The 15,559-nt window shown below is 41.8% G+C and overlaps 1 protein-coding gene across 1 annotated transcript in view; it reads right to left on the bottom strand.

The window, feature by feature from the left end:
- Positions 1–11,209, bottom strand: part of XRCC5 (X-ray repair cross complementing 5) — a 53,610-nt gene extending 42,401 nt beyond the window's left edge. The window contains 7 exon segments of the mRNA XM_009647163.2: positions 1,357–1,426; positions 1,429–1,496; positions 4,347–4,469; positions 5,954–6,002; positions 7,255–7,438; positions 7,996–8,109; positions 11,130–11,209. Of these exon segments, the coding sequence (XP_009645458.2) occupies positions 1,357–1,426; positions 1,429–1,496; positions 4,347–4,469; positions 5,954–6,002; positions 7,255–7,438; positions 7,996–8,109; positions 11,130–11,147 (626 nt within the window). The 5' untranslated portion in view covers positions 11,148–11,209.
- Between the last annotated feature and the right edge of the window lie 4,350 nt (positions 11,210–15,559).

The raw sequence follows: 15,559 nt of genomic DNA, 5'->3' as shown, positions 1-15,559 counted from the left end.
AGTGTATCCGAGTTGGTAAATTATCATGACAGATTTGCAAGGCTGACTTCTTAAAGCTTGATAAGCAACTTAACTGCTTCTAAAACCTCACATATTCTTAAACATCTTAAACTACAGCTTTAATCTATTAGTCAAATGCCTATTTATCCAAAGATTTTGGACTTCCCCTGAAAGCATGGCACAAAGACAGCTTATACAGTAGCAAGAGCCTGCAATAAAAAAAAAAAAAAATCTATAAAGAAGGGGACACACCACACAGTAGCTTCATGCATATGGATTATCCTAAAGGACAAATGGGCCCAGAAAAATACTGCTTTTCGGTGCAGTCTTTTGATGCAATGACAAAGCCTGCTTTTTTCTAGAGACTCAGGCTGCTCTGTTGACTAGTATGGAACACATACAGTGTGATACATGTTTCTTCACTAATCCACACTAATGCTCAAAAAACAGTTTAACTGTCTGCTGAGGTGCAAAGCAGATCAGTTGGGTGGGGTGAGGAAAGGAAATCCCACAAATAAAATGATGCATGCAAACCCACATATACCTAATCTAAAAATTACACTCGATAATCTCATTACAGCTATGGTCTACTAAGTTTCCTGAAAAACATGTTGTCTAAAAGATCACACTTCATAATTGTAGAACAGAATTAAGACAATAAAATCAGACTTTTACAAGGTGCATAGATGCATTTTGCTTGTTTCACAACTGAGATAATACCTGTGTGGAAAAGTCTTGGATACATCACTAGCTACAGTTTTTCAGACACACACATATATTTTTATTCTTTCATTGGGGAAATGTGAACTGAAAAACCATCTTTCAATTCTTGCATTAGGAGTGCAGCTAAAAAAGTATATAGTTTGGCACAATGGCACAGCAGTCCGTGATTAAAGAGCAGGATTCAATAAACAACATTACTCAAAACATTTGTGGGAGTTTTGATAAACTAGTGAGCTAAAAGAAGCCTGAGACCAAGGAACGAAGGCTGCCATTAAATGCAAATGTTCTACCTGCACTGTCACAAATTCCAACCCTTTCAAAGCATACTTTTGAAATCTTATTTACAGAAACATTCCCTCCAAAATTCACTAACACTATGGAAGAAAACTGATTTTTTTCTTTAAATACAGATATAGAAAATTTGTTTTCCACTGAAATCTGTAAGCTCTACTACCTATTCTAAAGTCACTGAAGAAGCTGTTTGAAAGGGACTGAGTGTACAGTAAGTTATAAAATCCCCTGGCTTCAGTGAAACTGGAAGCCAAGTGACTGTTTACTTAATTCATTTCATCTTTTGGGGAAGAAATCAGAAAGTAAATTTACAGTGTGATAAAGAGGATTAGCCAAGTTTACCTGAAAGTATAAATTTCTTCCAGCCCTCCTCCTTCATCCAAAGTATGCATCAGTTTCCTCACCACATTTTTCTGTGGTTTTGAGAACATCCACTGGCACTTGTATCTCCACCTCCATCAACATCCACTGGAAATGGCAGGCTAAGAACACAAGCAGAAGCAGTTAGTTTGTCTTTCTTCTTAATTAAAATAACCTACCAAAACCAAAATAAAACTTGTATCAGGATCAACAATTTCTATCTAGCTGCAGTCAGATGTATAAAGAGCCACACGGCTTGCGAAACACATGAAGTAGTATTTCAGGTCTACTTGGCATTGTTACCCATCTTGACCAGAATGCTGCACCAGTTCTGGGCACCATATGTCAATAAAGATTTCCACACACAGGAGGGCATTAGGGAGTAAAGACTGTGATGATTAAAAAACAAGACCTATGAAAAGAAGATGGAACAAAACAAAGCCTGTAGAGAAGGGAGTCAGAGGGCAAGACAGTCTTAAATATAAAAGGCTGTTACAGAGAGGAAGGGAACAATCAGTTCTTCATATTCAGCCTGCACTCAAATTATATCATGGAGTCAGGTCAGATATTCAAAAACCTGATAGAAGTATTTCAAACCATAATCTCTAAAACCAACTGCCTGAGGAGATGGAAGACTCTCCATCACTGGCAATCTTTATAAAAAGATTAGACAAACACCGCTCAGCAATGACAGACCTACAGCTGGCCCAGTCTGAAGTAGAGGATTGCTCTAGATGACTTGTTAAAGGCCATTCCAGGCCTGTGATTCTGTATTGGCTCTAAATGCCAACAAACAGGACTTTCTCGGCAGTGGGGCTATTAGGTTATTTCTGGAATAAATGTTACTCTGAGATTTTAATAGCTTACACCACTAGGTCAATCTCTGACTGAAGATGACATGTTTTCCTGCACTTCAAGAATCAGATTTAAGAATTTAGTTAGGGGTTATAGATAAAATGATTTTGTTGCTCTTCAAAATATAACAGAGTTAACTAAGTATAATAACCACAGAAAAGAGAGGTGTGTAAGATCCTCTACTCTGTGCCCCTGACAATGACTGCAGATTTTTCAAATCTTTTGTCTGATCCAATTTTGAATGAACCACATGATACCTTTTACCACATTTCCACAAAGTAAAAGAATTTTAGCTTTGTGTTATGTTTTCAGAAAAGCAGCCTACAGACCTCTACCACACTTTCACCTCATTAGTTCTCACCAAACTTATCTGTGGAGCAACATACAATAAGCAGAGTTAACAATATGCACAACAATATCACATATAGCAGAATTAAAGATCAAACTTCAGGAAAGTGTTTGATACCGTTTTAGGAAGCAGCATCCACTGACAAAAAGAGACTGTATTTTAAAGCCGTTATGAGAGCAAAAAGCTTCAAACCTCTGAGACACAAAAGTTAGATTACTTTCATTATAAAGTGCTTAGAGATTCCTGTGATGAGAACTGTGTAATACCCAAAGCTACACAGTGCTCAGAGCTTGGTAACGGGGTGGAAAACCAACTATCTGCCACAAATTACAACCTAATCAATAAACAGGGTGTAAGAGATGGAAGCATTGGTTATAACAAAAGGACAAGCAAGAAATTATTTTTAAACCAGTATCCTGAGTATTTTACATTTCTACATGTATTTCTCAAAGCATCATTTGCTCGTGAGACAGGGTGTAAACCTGCAGTTGGTGCTGTAACAGCAACGTTCCCCTAGTGTTTCTATTAGCCATCGGGCTTTTCCTTTGCTATGTTACAGACAAAGGAAATGTAAAGATGTATGAGAAATCTCACAGAATAGAACTGCAATGTTAACTTGTGGTGGTAGCATCTGTGCCAGGTCTCTGAAAGATGTAACTTTGGCTGGCAGCATGTACTCAGGTTCATGGTATTGTGTCTCCACTGCCTGCAGTGCCAACAATAGCTCAAATAACCTAGAAGGGGCATGTCAAGGCATGTTGCAAGCATACCTTCTTTTGCTGTGTAGACAGAACCTGAGAGCAGTCTGAGATTTTTACATTCAGCCTCACCCAAGCACAGGCAAAAAGTAATTTTTCTGTGGACAATCAGCCTATGGTTTTCAGTCACACTTTCCTACCTAACCCCTCTGTTATCTTGCAGGCCGGTCCACAAATGGTTTTAATGAACTTATCACGTTCACAACATTGCTCCTTAAAGAATGCTGGATCTAGGTGAAACTAAGTATTAAAATGGTCAGAGGTAAAACTGCAGCCTCAACTTTCTCCTGTGAAATTATTTATTATAAACCACAAACATTAACATTCACACAAAGTTTTGCTTTTAAATAAACTCCTGCTAGAAGGCCTATAGCTTCCCACGTTGCCATCATGTGCAACATCTAATAAGATCTCAGCACCACCCACCATTGATTCTTAAGATCGACGCCTGTACCTATACCAAGACAGCCATGGGATTCCTGTCATAACATGTAAGACATCACTTCCATTTTCCAAGCCCATCACTGTGAATATAACCCTTCTCTTCAGACTTCTTTTCTACTGACACCAGAATCAGGCTATAAACATCTGCAACACTACCTCATTATTTCTTCCAAGTAACTCCCTTAACCTAAAAGGATCTAGGCTGTTGCTGTGACAAAACCACTGCTTCTGAGGCTATTTCTGGCTCATTGTTTCCCACTTCTCTACTTATATAGATCTTTTGTCTCCCATTTTAGACCTTGGCTCTAAGCTATAAGCTTAACTGGAAAAGAAGCCATCATCTTAACATGTATTTGCACATCACTTAAGGAGACTTGGTTCATAACTGGAATTCATGGCATGTGTAATGATTGTTGTAAGTACTTTTATCAGTATTAAATACTGGTACACCTCTATAGAAACAATACAGCAACAGATCACCAACTCCTTCAAGATCATTACTAAGAAAGAATAATAATTTCCCTTTAAAAAATGGCATAGTGTATAACAGCCACTTCCATACTTACAAAAACTGAAGTGAAATTCCTGTTTTCTTCAAGTTAGCAATGATAATTTCCAGCTGATCCTCACTGACAGGACTACTAAGGTCTGTAAATAGTTCAATGTGTCTCTTCTCGTATTTCTTTCCTCTTAAAATACAAAAACAACAGCTACATATATCAGAAATATCTAGAAGGCCTTTTTATAATTCTTTCCTTAAAAAATTGAAGCTTTACCAAAGCAATATACTTGTAAAAAACAAACCAACAAAGCTACTTGGTAGAAGTTGTTCTATCATTGCTCATAATATTTATGGTAAGTTTCTGTCTTTGTATGATTCCCCCTACTCACTCCTACTCCCTAAAATTGAGGACTCTAGCCCTGTGACTATATAAATCACTAACTACCTCTACACGAATGGAATTCTGCCAACTTTCACCAATGTAGACAAAATGCTAATAAAATACATTATGTTATTCATTGATTATACTGGATATTTCCTTTGCAGCTGTAATTCTATCCTAGTGAAAATGGAAAATGTTTTTTAAATTACTGTTGCTGGCAGGGGTTCTATTTTAGTAAGCTAATTCAGGAGATTCACTGGATAAGACGGACTTTAAAGCCTACTTAATACGGTAAGAAGTAGTAACAATAAACATCAGAAAGTTCTGCCAGCTACAAAACAAAACTCAGTTAAACTGATACAGTTTTTATCTGGATATTCAAAGCATAAGGGTGACTTTCCTGAATTTTTACCCACCAGAATTTTCTCAGCTGAAGGTAAACTCCGTATCAAAGGGTTTGGTGCATACAAGCAACTTACCCACGAGATAACAAAAGCAGTTGCTCCATAGATATTCAAGGTTACACTACCATAAATACAGTGATTTTAATTCACAACTCAGTTTTAACCGTTAAATTGACACAGCTCTCCATGCCAATTAGACTTTAATCATAAAAACACAAATCGCATTACTAAGTCTATAGTCTTCTGCATTCACAGTTGGATCATACGATCTTATTAACAACGTATTTATTCCCTGTTTTGAGCAGAAGTAAGGCTATCTTCCTTTCCCTGGACCATCGGTCCACTGAGTGTTAGTAACAGTCACATTTCCAGTTGTCCATTCATTGACAACTTTGTAAGACTTGTGCCAACATTTTCTTTCAATGTTTATTCCTACTGCATGTTTATCGCACACACCCTGCATATTTACAAACTGCCACCTTGTCTCCAACAGCCTTTAAGGTGTTAGGCTGAACAAACCTTTCTGATTTTTGGTAGTCCTTTTCTATGCATTTTAGCATGTGAATTAATGGGGTTTTGTGAAAGCAGATCACTAGAAACGTGACAGTAAGTGAAGTCTTTGTGCCTTGTATAATGGCATTAATATTCTCATGAATCTAATGCAAAGTTCCCAGTTGCATCAGAAAGCTCTTATGGAGAAGCTAGACGTCTCCTGAGGATTCTTCAGGGACAGACTCCTGTAGTATGTTGTTTTTAATTTTTTTTTTTTTTTTTAAGTATTTTCCATATTTACACAATACTGGAAATGTAATACTGGCAAGAAATCAGATCAGCTCCAAAGTGTAAGGTCAGAATTCTGTAAAAGGCTTTGGGTTACGTACTCACATTGTTTCCTTCTGAAGCAAGTCCATACACACAATAATTGCATCCAGAACTAAGCGAAATTAAGAAAAAAAATCTCAACTACAACAAGAATCATGTCACACAACTGTTTTTCCTATGAAACAATCTTCTGTTTTCACACACCCCCCAACCACTGACAAACATTCATTTTAGTTAACAAACAAACAATTTTTTGCTTTATTTGAAGAGGTAACTCTTCAAATATCTACTGTGCAAGAGGTTCCTATATATCTTGACTGTTTTGTGATCTTATCTCTTCCCCATTTATCTGATGGAACAGTAAAAAGATTGCTCTAGGGCCCAGTCTTTTAACTGCCAATGGGGAGGCTCAAGTCCAATGAAAGACTAATCTAATCTTTTAACATATATATGTATAAAATATGATATAATCTTACTTTGAATCCACAAACAGAATTCACTTGTACTTTCAATACCTGATGCCATTTTCTCATGGACGTTTTACTTCAAAATATCTGCATCTGGCAATCCCTTGATAGTTTCTTCCTCACCACAATTTTCACTGGGAATATATTTTTACTGCTGCACACAAACCTGCGTACCCATTGAAGAAGGAACATGACTCTGCTTCTGCTAAGATACAGCTGACTGGCTGCACACTTTGCTGAAACAGCTCTGACAGTCTGAATAGAGCTCACAACAATCATTTTGTGGCCAGAACGAGGGAAGACAACACGGGAAGTTTAACAGTATGTAAATGAAACACACAAAGGGACAATATATAGATCGCCTTCTTTCAAAACTCTTCACCTTATGCAACTAACAACAGAACACATTCAGACATGAAGAACATTCAAACCAGCAAGTGACATTCAGCAATGTTAGAAATACTTCCTGAAGTAGGAGATCTAGCAATCAATCTGATAAAGCTCTATTCTGCTTTGTCTGGCTTCTGGTACTTCTGATAACATATTTCGCAAATAGTATTTTTATTTGATGAAAAAGCATAAACCAAGTTCTACAACACTATTTTTAAAAACACATACTTTATTTGAGGCCTAAAATTATATTAGTGCTAACTTCGCTCTCTTTAATTAACAGAACACTTCATAGAAGCAATGATTACCTAAGGCCAAGACTCCATCTGCTAGCCTAAAAGAACGTCAAAAAGCAGCTAATCTGCTTTTGAACAAACTTACAACCACAAATTAGCTGAACTCTGATAGTAGTTACAACTTCGGAGGCAAGTCTGAGCCCACAACACTAACTTCCTGTCTCCTGTGTAGCTGAATCAGTCCAAGAAGTGCTCTACAACGAAAGGATACAGTCTGCTTGCTCAGAGCCCGGTTTAATCACATCTTGAATGTCTTCCAGCAGATCAAAATCTGGTAGCATTAGTGACCTATGTATAGTGATGTTTTGGTATTGATCCCCACTGGCAAGTTCATTCCTAGTACCATCTGTGCCAAACAAAACTACAGCGACTTCATCTTTACTCTCAGCAAAAACCTGGAAACAGAGAAAATACAAAACAGGTATAAAAACACAGATAGATTTATTCACAACTATGTTACACAGACTCGAGCAAGCAGAACTAATGTTGAAACAATATCAAGTATAGTGGATTTACTTTCTCTTACTTTTTCAGTGCTATCATACCAAAATGTGATTTTGCAGAGAGTTCACTAATTTTAGATATAATTAAACCAGCAGACTGACATGAGGATGCCTGGGATAAAACAAGTAAAATGGGCTGACTCAGTCCTTGAAATGATTCTTCAGTATGGTAAATCTTAAAAAGGTTGAAACATTTTAGAGAAAGAGAAGAGTACTCTTTTCCCCTCTAAGTCTCTACTGCCTTAAAGAAAGAGTGACCAATCCAACTACCACATCTCCACAGAAGTAGAGTTGAAACAAAGGGCACTGCTACTCCTGCATAGAGACAACTAATTCTTACTCATTTCTCATTTATTTCAATTATTAGTTAATGAGGAAAATATTTTGCAGATGTTATTGCTTCCTCTCCCTTCTTAACAGTTTTTAATCGCATGTAAAGTCACACATACCTGTCGCTGCACAAACTTTGTCATAACCTTCTTGGCTTGTTCAAGTGAAGACTCCTCACCAGAGGCAGAATTGCTCATTGTAAAGCCTACATCCAGGCACAGCACTATGGCCGCCTAGAAAGGAAATACAATACTGAATAAGAACGTAAAAGGGCCAATATAAGCATAATTAATTAAACAGGTTAGTTCAGATCCTTGAACATACAAAATCAAAAAAAATCAAACTACAAACTACAATCTTTTACAGGAACTCTTAATATGAGACAATGGTGGAGGACAGAACCAGTACAACTGCACTGAACCGAGAATCATTTAATCCTGTACCACATTCCGGACTTCTCAGTGGAAAATACAAAAAATCCTATGATCTGTCAAGAGGGGCAATTTCTATTTAACCCTGTGAACATATTAGGGATCCAAGGGCTCTTCTGTGCTAGGAAATAAAACAGAGATATTTCAGTTGACAATTACCAGCACAACACAATACAGTGTACCTGCACTATACAAGGTGGAGATACAAGCTTGTTCCCTAAACTCTACAGCTACATCCACCCCTCACCAGTAGCCCATAATAGCTGCAGACCACTGTTTGGTCTAACTCAAGAACATAAGACTGACTGTACTCCTATGGCTTCCAGGGAGAGCCAGAACATTTGTTGCTGCTGTAGGTGTCTCTGCAGTGAGCACTGGTGTCTGCAGCGTGCAGCTATGCTCCTAACACCTCAGAAGGATGAATTCTGATTTCAACTTCAGGGCTTAAATCCCACAAACTAGCATATGTGCTTGCTTTCTGATCATTGCTCTAACTGATCTATATAAAACAGTGCCCAAGTCTTCCCCTTAATTGATTTATAAACTAGCATACGAGTAAAATAAAATTGCTTCTTGTGATTTCTCTTGTTCAACATTCATTAATAATGAATATTACCTGTAGTGTGTTGCCCATTCAACTGGATTTGCTAAGTTCCTCTAAAGTTCTTCCACAGACTCTTGATTAACAGAATTTTACCATGCAGCTGAATGAAGCTAAAAGAGGAGTTCAGTAAATTTATGCCCTGCATCTCTAAGGACATTGACAAAAGGCCAGCTCAAATTTATTGTCACTGATTAAAACAAGGTTCTTCAGCTATATATCAAAATCTTGCCTGGTGGATAACCAGTAGCTTAAATTACACTGCATACAAAAAAATATTGTTTGTCAGAACACAGGAAAATTAGGTATTACCTAGTTTGGAGCCAGTCACCATGTTTCAAAATAAAAAATATATCCAGTGCTATGAGAAGTGAAGCTGCCAGAAGGACATGGGCAATAAATCAGAAGACTGAGAATCAAGTGACCGGAGATGCACAGTCTGGTTTTGCAAAACAAAAGGGATGAACAGGAAGAAAAGGTGTTGGTCTAAGCTCTTTTGCTTGGTCATGCAAATAACTCCAAGTATCTTTTTAAGCATCAACCAGAAGAACCTGACTCTTTTTGTCACCTAAATAGATATTGCTTAATATCAAGTTTATAGGAATAATTTTCTTAGATTAGTTGTCTAATGCTCTGTCTTAGCAGCTCTCAAATTAATTATTTATCCTCTTCCTTTTTCTAAAATACATTGTGCACCTCCCCTGACATTTTAACAAGCACTGGTTTAACTCCCTGCATCCTCCCAGAACAGGACAAGGGGGAAAAAAGAAAGAATTAGCAACAGGACAGCACAAGACATCCAGCAGGTTACACTCTGTCTCAGCACTCTATTCATCACTCTGCCTTCACTGGTGGCTTGCCTGGGAGCCAGGAAGGAATGCCTTTGAGGCAGCTACAGCTGCAGAAGCTTCGAGTGGAATACAGGCAGTAACTGGGGCTGCACTAGGTTCTCACAAAAGCCTTGCTACTGCTCACCTGCCAGCCTGAGGAATTACTCTACCAGCTTCAGTAACTGCAGACCCTCTGCTTGTTGCTGTCCTGCCTCAGGATACACTGTGGCTGCCAGCTGAATTAATCCTATTGTCCAAAACAGGTAAAATAATCTTCACAGCTGGCAAGACAACAGCAAAAAAACCCGAAAGGGTGCAGGAGCGAAGAGCTGCTGTTTTGCTTGAGAGAAAATAATAAAATGTCATGTGCTAACACGCTCTTCTGGAAGGCAGCAAACTCCAAGCCCAGTGCCTATTCAGGTATGTGGAATCCTCCTTCAGGAGGGCAGGTCTCTCTTTTGGTAATCCTCCTCTATACATCTCTTCCTCTGTTATTAACCTCTACATCTCACCTCTGAGCATCCTGTACCACCATTTTCAGGTGCAATATACTAAGCTAAGCTAAGATGCTCAGCATGTGTGATTGTAGGACAACGTTGTCACACCTAAGTTAACATCAATCTGCTTTGCTCAAGTACTGATAAGGGTGAAAACGGAACGAGCCTGCCTTTATCTCTAACCTCTCAGTGCTGAATTATTTTTTTATAATAAAGCTAAGGGAGATACAGCTACAGCAGCACTTTAGCCTGCAGCACAAAGCCGGTGTTTAACAGATACTAAACTGCCCTGTATCATCAGAAGAGAGCTTAATGCCGCTTTCACCAACAGGATTCCTTAAACACACCAAACAGACCGCATTTTTAACAGGGCAAAACCATTTCCGCTATTATTTTATCAAGAGCAATGGCAACTACTACCGCGGTGGCCGCACTGCGCTCAGAACCGCAGCTGCCCGCGGGAGGGGAACGCTGAAGTCCCTCTGAATCAGACGGGGTGGCACCAGCACCCACCCGGCGGTCGGCACCGGGGGGAGTTAGGCGGTTTCGCAGCCCCGGCTGTTGCGCCGTTTGCTACCAACACCGAGGCCGGCAGCTCACCGAAGGCAAGCCGGGCCCTCAGAAGCCCCCCACGGCGAGCACGGGGCCGCGCAAACGCCCCCCGCCACAAGCGGCCGCCCACGGGCAAAGCGCTCGCGTTACAGGCGGGCGGCGGCGGCTGCGGCCCGCAGAGGGGGGACCCGTTCTCACGGCCGGGCCCAAGCGGGCGGCACCCCCTCCGCGACCGCCCACGCCTGAGGCACGTCCCCGCCACACCGGGCCGGGGACGGACCGACGGGGGGTGCCCGGAGGCTGGGATACTGGAAGACCCCCTCTCCTCCACTCTCCCCTCACCTTGCCGCTGCGCGCCATCTCGCTCGTTCCGGGATGCGGTCCGCCGCCCTCAGCGCTCCGGCCGGCGGCGCGCCCTGTCCGCTCCGTTTCCCCCCGGGAACACGGCGGCGGCTCCTCGCGTTCCGCGGGAAGGGCAGCGCCACCCAGCGGCGGGCGGGACCGAGACAAAGGGCGGGCGGCTGGATGAGGGGATCCTTCTCCTCAGGTCATCCCCGGCCCTCCCTCGAAGTACCACATCTCGCAAGCGTGCCTGTATCTGTGGGTTTGGCCATGCGGCGAGCAGGGCGCAGACAAGCAGAAGCCCGGTTTGGGTGGACTGGGGTCCTCTCCCCGAGGAGAGGCGGCCGCAGCGCGGGCCTCTGGGGCCGGAGAGGCCCTCCTGTCCCCTCCTGCCGCCTCCTGTCCCCGAGCACCACCTGGCCGGTCTGCCCAGGGCTCTGCAGCCTGCTCTTCCCTGCGCCTGGGCGTCCCACAGGACACACCTGCTGATGGGAGCAGCCATTGCTCTTCGCCACCAGGGCAGGCCTTTGGGCTGGGCGGAAGCGTCCGGTAGGCTGCATTCTGCCCCTGGATCACCAGTGGAACAGGATTGATTTATATAAACATCGGCACAACGCTCGCTTTCTCCCAACATTGAGAACAGAGAGAATTTCTCAACCGAATTACGCACAGGCTCTTTGATGAAACTGAAGCCTGCTGATTTTATGTTAGATGCTGTATCACATGTATCTTGGCACCTGGTGGATATTAAATCATCAGCAGATACGTATAGAGAACAGCAAATATTTCACCACATATATTGAGTATTTCTTGTTCTGCATTACCGTCCTGATATGCTTTGAGAATATATCCCCTCTACTCCACTCTGGTGAGACCTCACCTGGAGTACTGCATCCAGCTCTGAAGCCCTCAGCACAGGAAGGACACGGAAGTGTGGGAGTGGGTCCAGAGGAGGGCTACAAAAATGGTCCGAGGGCTGGAGCACCTCTCCTACGAGGACAGGCTGAGAGAGTTGGGCTTGTTCAGCCTGGAGAAGAGAAGGCTGTGGGGAGACCTGATTGCAGCCTTTCAGTACCTAAAGGGGGCCTATAGAAAAGACGGGGAAAATCTTTTTAGCAGGGCCGGGTGTGACAGGACAAGGGGTAATGGTTTTAAACTAAACCAGGGTAGATTTAGACTGGATCTAAGGAAGAAATTCTTTAAAATGAGGGTGACAAAACTCTGGAATGGGTTGCCCAGAGAGGTAGTGGAGGCCCCATCCCCAGAAACATTCAAGGCCAGGTTGGACAGGGCTCTGAGGAACCTGATTTGGTTAAAGATGTCCCTGCTCACTGCAGGGGGGTTGGGCTAATTGACCTCTAAAGGCCCCTTCCAACGCAAAGCATTCTATGATTCTATTAATATCTCTACCAGTGTTCTTCCTATTCTCAGTGTATCTCAAAACCCACATTATTATCTATAATTATTCTCAAAACAGAGTGCAAAGTGGTGATACTAGTATAGCTACAAAAGAGTAAATCTCACATGAATATTTCAAAAACCTTGTACTAGAAGACTGACTCTGCAAACACAACTGTTTCCTTTTTATATTGAGTGATGTCTGAAGACAAAAATGCCCTTTTCCTCCTTACTACATCACCATGCTTTGGGAATATTGGTAATTGAGGGATTCTCTCCTCAGAGCACTTTGCATATCAAAGGAACAGAGCAGCTTGGCACTGTGACAAACATTTTATGGGAAATGCGTAGACAAAAAAACCCACAACAATTGCAAGAGAAAGCTGTGTGTTCTCTTCCTGAATGTCTCTAAGGATATTTCAGATTAATCAGCCAAGGAAATCAGGTCTGTTTACTGCTATTACTATTATTGTTATTATCATTCCTGATGTTATCTTAGTCCCTAGGAGTGCTCACCACAGACCAAAAGCCCCCCCTTGGGCTAGCAATCAGGCAGACCCCCACCCCAACTGATTTCCAACATAGCTTGCAGCGTAGGCATAAGACAAGAGATGTGTGCACACACACAAATGGGAAGAACAAAGAAACAAGAATTGATCAACTTCACCAGCAACGGCTTTTCACACACCAGCAGAAAAGCATCTTGCAAGGCATCATAATCAATGAACATTTTATTTTTATGGCAGGGTTGGGAAGTAAAAACCTCAGCCTTAACTGCTGGCACAGCGTATTGACAGAAAAGCCTTCATAGTCCTCTCTGAATGCTACATTTGACACAAAAGCTAAATCCCAGGCTTCGGTCCAAACCCTCAAAGCTAGAGCAGTAATTGTAACCATTACCCAGAGAAACCTAATTTGGGTATGAGCTAGGAACCTCTGCTTCGCAGGAAGGTTGGCATGCCTGGCCCAGGTACAGGTACACCCTGTTCCCTTACAAAGTCTGAGTAAAACTAAAGACATATGTAACCATGAAACTCCATCTGTGAACTGCCTATCCATTAGCTCTCAGTCTGGTGTAAATGAGGTCTTATAACTTGCTCAGCAAATTACACAAACAATAAATGCAAACATTCCCCCTTTGCACCTTCGTGCTGCCACATTTCCTGAGCTATTTCCACCACCCAAAGGAAAACTAATAATTTCTGAAACAAACTTTAATCCCCATTTCCTTCTCCTTTACAAGTCTGCACAGAACTCCCTTATAGGTAATCATCAGATCTGACTAATGAACTCCATCTGGGGGCACTGGAGCTTTGTTAGCCTGGATTAAGACTTCAAGATCTTTGCTTGTAAATGCTTGCCAAAAGATGCTTGTGATTAATTGGCCATTTCCATTTTACAGAATGTCAGTCTCTGGGCATAAATAATAAATATGTGATGTCTCCAAGGAATCAGCATCCAGGGTGATCAGCTGTAAGCTCATTTGCAACAAAGTGAGTCAGACTTCAGTTGCAGTGAGGTTCTCACTCATTGCTCTGCTTACTCCTTTTTTGGTGACATTCCCCCAAAAAACTAAGCCTGGATTAAGCGAGCACACTCTTGGGAAGTAGCAGTGTGGGGCCTGCCTTGTGTTTAACTTCTCTCAATGCCTTTACAAGGCAGCAAGGAAAATGGCTTCCCTATTTTGTTACAAGGAGGAATGTATTATCCGGAGAGTTGCAGCTGGGACCCAGCTGCTTATGGCAGCTTTGAGCAAATGTAAATGGCTTCAATATAAAAGCAGAAAGATGACTTGGCTTTTCTCCCCCTTGGAGCAGTTGCCTACAGGGTAAAACTTTGGATAAATGCCTGGGGGAAAGAGAAATACCCTTGCCATCTGCGATCTAGCCCAATAGTTTTATTGAAATAGATACATGAAGCAGAACTTTCCACAGAATTAACTTTGCAATCATTACCTATTCTTCGCCTGGGTTCATACATGGAAGTGGGCACTAACTGCAAACCGAGGAATTATTAACTGAATTTCCTAAAGAGATAAATGAAGCAGGGCAAGGACACTGCGACACCAATCAGCTTTGTATTTCTACCAGTACAAGCTTGGCAGCAAGCTGAAAGCAGCAGCAGACAGGAAATTGGCACCCAAAGCAAAGCAGAGCTTAGAAACACATCTGCTAGCATCTTCCTGCATTGGGCTTCATGAGGTGCACACAGTTGACTTCTCCCAAGGGGTCTTTCCAAACACCTGCTTGCAAGCACATGCCAAAACTCTGGTGCAGACCAGCATTAGCATTTATGATGTCTGTTTAGTGATTCCTGATGGCCCTCCCAAGAGGTGCAAGCCTAACACACTCTCTTTGCTTAGTTGCTTCTCTGGAATACACCTGCAGGGAAGAGATCTCAAATGCTGGTTTCACTCTCCAAAGCAAAATTTGTCTTTGACTTAGAGGATCAGCTGTAAGTCCACAGAGCTTGTCCTCTGACTGTCTATGACTCAGGAACACTTGGCACATTACAAAACTGTGCCTTTAATAAACTTAAAAATTAAAAAAAACCCTTCTGGGGATTTAACAGTTCCCATCTGCCGGTCTACCTGCTCAGTCCATTTTCAGTTTAGTTCATGTTATGAAAGGAAATGAGTCTACTGGGAAATATAAGGAAATTATTGCACTAGAAGAGTTAGAAAGCCAAACAGGAAGGATTATAACACATCATCCAATCTTGCCTGAAAACACAGAAGAAAAACAGTAAGGAGAGGTGACAAGTTACAAGAGTACTCAGGGTGCATCCTGCCAGGCACATTCTAGCTCAGGGGCTCCCAAACTGTGGCAAATGTGTGGCTCACAGCTGATACACGAACAACTTCAAAGCAGCACACCCACAACTCCTAGTCCCACCCTGACACAGCAGAGACAGGGAATAAATACTTCAGAAACGGCTCCACAAATCCTTCTGCATGGAGCTGAGAGACTCTGAGGCCCCACATTCATAGTTCCTCTTCCAGAAGACAGCATCACTGTTGCTTTTCCTCCTCA

Source organism: Egretta garzetta, unplaced genomic scaffold (genome assembly GCF_000687185.1).
Source record: "Egretta garzetta isolate BGI_Z169 unplaced genomic scaffold, ASM68718v1 scaffold759, whole genome shotgun sequence".
Taxonomy (NCBI): Eukaryota; Metazoa; Chordata; class Aves; order Pelecaniformes; family Ardeidae; genus Egretta; species Egretta garzetta.
The sequence above is the reverse complement of the archived record's forward strand: the minus strand, read 5'-3'. Positions and strand labels throughout refer to the sequence as shown.